Source organism: Nicotiana tabacum, chromosome 6 (genome assembly GCF_000715075.1).
Source record: "Nicotiana tabacum cultivar K326 chromosome 6, ASM71507v2, whole genome shotgun sequence".
NCBI lineage: Eukaryota > Viridiplantae > Streptophyta > Magnoliopsida > Solanales > Solanaceae > Nicotiana > Nicotiana tabacum.
In genome coordinates, this window is record NC_134085.1 from 115,248,730 (window position 1) to 115,253,158 (window position 4,429).

General features: G+C 33.6%; 1 protein-coding gene across 2 annotated transcripts; it reads left to right on the forward strand.

Moving 5' to 3' along the window:
• The first annotated feature begins 967 nt into the window (after window positions 1–967).
• On the forward strand, window positions 968–3,592 carry LOC107828836 (expansin-B15-like). Of its 2 annotated transcripts, NM_001326212.2 has the most exon segments (5): window positions 1,077–1,346; window positions 1,764–1,876; window positions 1,966–2,165; window positions 2,961–3,299; window positions 3,302–3,494. In NM_001326212.2, coding segments are annotated over 5 exon segments (843 nt in total). In that variant the 5' UTR covers window positions 1,077–1,165; the 3' UTR covers window positions 3,312–3,494.
• Window positions 3,593–4,429: the final 837 nt, after the last annotated feature.

Sequence of the window (4,429 nt, forward strand, 5' to 3'; positions counted from 1 at the left end):
AGTAAATTACTCGTCTTTAGTTCATTAGTTCATTATGCAAAAAACATAGTCTTCCCACAGAACCTTATAGTACCCTCTTACTAGTATACTAAATCTACCAATACGGACGGTGTACCTCTGACACTACGTACTTAATGTATACGAAACTAGCTTACTATATACAGTTTAATTTAGAGGACTGAAATAGTATCAATTTCCTAGCTAAACAGAGAAAAATTAATTAAGAAGGTAAGAGTAAGACTCCCGTACTTGTCCCTTTCTCAAATGCTTTTACTTAATTACTCCTATTAAACAATACTTCCTCCTATCTACAATAAATGATCAATTTGCTTTGGGCACACCCATTAAGGAAATTCTAAATTCTAGACAAAATTAGTTAGTATGACTAAACTACCCTTAATTAGATGTTGCAGCATAGTTAATATGAAGAATAAAATACTTTTTAGGGATATGTACATGAGGGTAATTTTGAAAAAACAAATTGAATTGTTTCTTGGTTATATAAATAGACACTTATTTTGAATCAAAATAAAAAGATAAAATGATCACTTATTGTGGAACGAAGGGAATAATACTAGTAGTATATTAATATAGGTGCCCGTCAAACCCTGTTGCGATATTTAATTAAGAGAAGACAAACCGTTACAAGAAAGTATCTTCTCCGAGTTTCGTTTTTTATTCTCACTTTCTTGATCCGATCACTCAATTTTTGTTTCGCGAGGTAGAATTGATGAGGGCTCCAACTGTATGGTAGCCCACATGCATATTTGGCATTTAGCCTAAAGCAAAAGACAAGCTCACAAAGACCTTGCCATCATTAGGGCCGAAGGAAGTGCGCACGAGGACGTTTATTATTAGGATTTAATTTATATACACTGTATAAAACATTTACACTAATATATTTAAATATGTTGTAGTAGATTATCTGCCTTATTTTCAAGCTACTAATCACACCTGTTATAGACGATTATGTGTAGCTATCTTTTGTGGAGTAAAATTATATCTAATGTTCGCAGTCGGCATACCTTTTCTCTTTTCCCCCTATATATACTAGATCTCTCTGTCCGTTTTGCAATACCAAATACTTTTCCCTAGTAATATCATTACAAATTAAAGAAGCAGTGATAATCTAGCGCTACTTCATTTGTGAAGCAAGATAAAGAACATGGCCTTATTCGCCATCTCACATTTGGTCATTCTTTCACATATTCTAATTGCTTTGGTTTGTTTCACCAGCCCGTGCTTCAGCTTCAAAGCTAAACATTTCAATTTGACCACCTCTGCCACTCACTGGTCGTCTGCTGGAGCTACTTGGTATGGCAGCCCCGATGGTGCTGGTAGCGACGGTAACTTACATCTCCCTTGTCTCCATCATTGGCCAAGGCCGGGATTTTTAGTAAGGGATATCAAAATATATAAAAATAGACACACAAAAAAATTAAAAGAAATCAACATATAATATATATATGCATATAAATTTTATTTTTTACCTACCTTACACAATGTATTTTTCCCCTTTGCTATAAGGTGGCTCTGCCACTGGTCTCCACTGAAGTTGAAAGTACTGCAAAGAATTCTTTACACGATCGCTGTACTATAACTTGTTGGTATAGGTTACCTGCCTAATTCCAGTTATTAATGGACAGTTACTTCAACTGATCTTTTAAGTGATATATGATAGTATAGGAAAATTTGTATAGATTGCTCGCATGTGGAATTAAACTCATGCGCTATAACGTAACCGCATATATTTATGAGTGCAGGAGGATCTTGTGGATATGGAAATGCAGTATCACAAGCCCCATTCTCTTCCTTGGTAACTGGGATTGGTCCATCCCTCTATAAGTCTGGAAAAGAATGTGGAGCTTGCTACCAGGTTAATTAATTAATTCACCCCGCTTTATTCAAGTTCTTGATTAACAGATATATATTGAAGATTTGTGAATAATATATATGGTATTACAGGTGAAATGTACAAAGAAGGTACATCCATCTTGCTCAGGGAAAGGAGTAAGGGTGGTGATAACAGACTTTTGCCCAGGAGGTCCCTGCGTTTCCCAATCAGCACACTTTGACTTGAGTGGAACTGCATTTGGTTCCATGGCCATTCCTGGACATGAACACAAACTCCGAGATGCTGGCGTCTTGCAAATCCGTTATGCTAGGCAAACTCCATTACCCGACCCCTCTCAATAATTAAAAGCAACTTAGGATATTTACGTAGTTTTAAAAAATTCGCACTATGGGTGCAATTTGCAATTAGAATTAAGTCATTCATTCCATCAATTTCTAGAAGATTAACCCTATCTTACTATAACCAATTTATTACACCATTAGTTGCTTTTAAGTAACTTGATAGCATACGTATGTCTTTATGCTGTTATATACTATAAGCTTTTCTCATTAGTCCTTTTCCAAAAAGAATAATATATCTCTATATTTGAAAATAACTTAAAACTTTAAAATTTTTCATTTTTTATCCTTAATGAGAAACTTTTATAGCCACAAAAATATCATTGACCCTACAAAGCTTTTGTCTCTCAGAACAACATATTTCAAAAGTCTTTCTTTTTTTTTTCTTAAAGTTTGTATCAAGTCAAACTACATTATCTAAATTGAAACAGAGGTTTTATTTAGTATAAAACAAAACAAAAAAGATTAAAAGTTTAATTTCTAGACGCTCAATTAAAGATAGATTCTTTTTATATTATCTCTTTCTTTTTGTTAAAATTCTTTTATATTATCGAAGTTATTTAAAAGTCAACTATGTGTAAACTGTTACTCCATAATAAGCAGTGATTTGGAATAATTAGATGGTAAGAAACCTTTGAAGCTCAACTAGGATAGATTAGTCCTGTAAAACTAAAATTTTAATAATATTTGTATAATTTAACTTAAATAAATAATTCAATTGTATTAGTCAACGATATTTATTTAGACTAAAATGACTTGAATTTTAGGGTTGCGTGTGATTATTCAAGGAAAAACATAGTGTTCCACGTTGACCAAGGATCAAACCCAGAGTACTTGGCAGTGGTAATAGAGTTTGAAGAAGGAGATGGTGATCTAGCAAAAGTTGAACTGAAAGAAACAAAAAGCAGCAGTAGTAGTACTACTAAATGGAGGAAAATGCAGCAGTCATGGGGTGCTGTTTGGAAACTGGATGCTGGCTCTGAGTTACGCCCTCCCTTTTCCATCCGACTGACTTCACAATATTCTGATCAGATTTTGGTGGCCAAGAATGTCATTCCCACTGGTTGGCAGCCCGGTGCTACATACCGCTCTCTCGTCAATTATCTTTAAGAGTTTAAGTTCTATTTTTATATTGTCAGTGTATATGACTTATATCTTATTTATTACCTACGTATTTGGTTTGAAAGATAGTAAGGTATCCACACCCTCCCTATTATTCACCATCGGCCGGACCAAATGGTCTCGTGCTAAGATTATATATAGTGTAGTGTTTGTATGAATATTATTGTGTGATTTAGTGGCTGTCGTGTTCACTTGATCCAGTAGAAAAGTAAAGTAGTAACGTGTGTTTACACAAAATTATAGCAGTATTTTGATACATGCTGAGAATATGTAGTAATTAAAGCATGTAACAGTTGTGAATAAAACCTTCAATTAATTATATATTTTCAGATTTTGTAGCAACGATTTGTCAAAGTTCATAAATTTGTTTCTTCCCTTGTATTTAAGAGTTGCTACAATGAGCAGTTTACGTTAAGAGTTGCTCATGTCACCTCTGTGGTTTTGTTTAGCATTGCAGGGGCAGAGCTATACACTACTAGAAATTCGGTAAATACCGACCAGAAAAACCGACCAACGGTTATCGGTTATGGCCAATTACCAACCAAAACGCGTCCAAATATGATTAGTCGCTATTTTGTTGGTCGTTTTAATATGCCGACCAAGGTCGGTCGGTATATTAAAACGACCATCTGAAGAATTTAAAATATTTACCGATCAACTTTGGTCGGAAATATATTTTAAAAATTTAATTTTACCGAACAAAGTTGGTTGTTGTATTTAAATTATATTTTTTTTATTAATTATTAAATTTTAAAAAATATCAACCAAAGTTGGTCGGTAAATGAAAATATATATTTTTTTTAAAAAATTAAAATTTAACAATACCGACCAAAGTTGGTCGGTAATGTTGAATTCTGGGAATTCCTTGCTCATTAACCGACCAACTTTGGTCGGTAATTGTAAATTTTTTATTTTTTTAATGATTACCGACCAACTTTGATCGGTAATTTGCAGAAAAAATATTTTTTTTATTAGAAGCCGACTAACTTTGGTCGATTTTCTGGGTTTTAATTTTAGCATAAAATGGCTGTTTTGGCAGCTACACTACCTGCCAGCATACCAATACACCTAATAGCGACATAAAACAACAACAACAACAGCAACAACAACATAA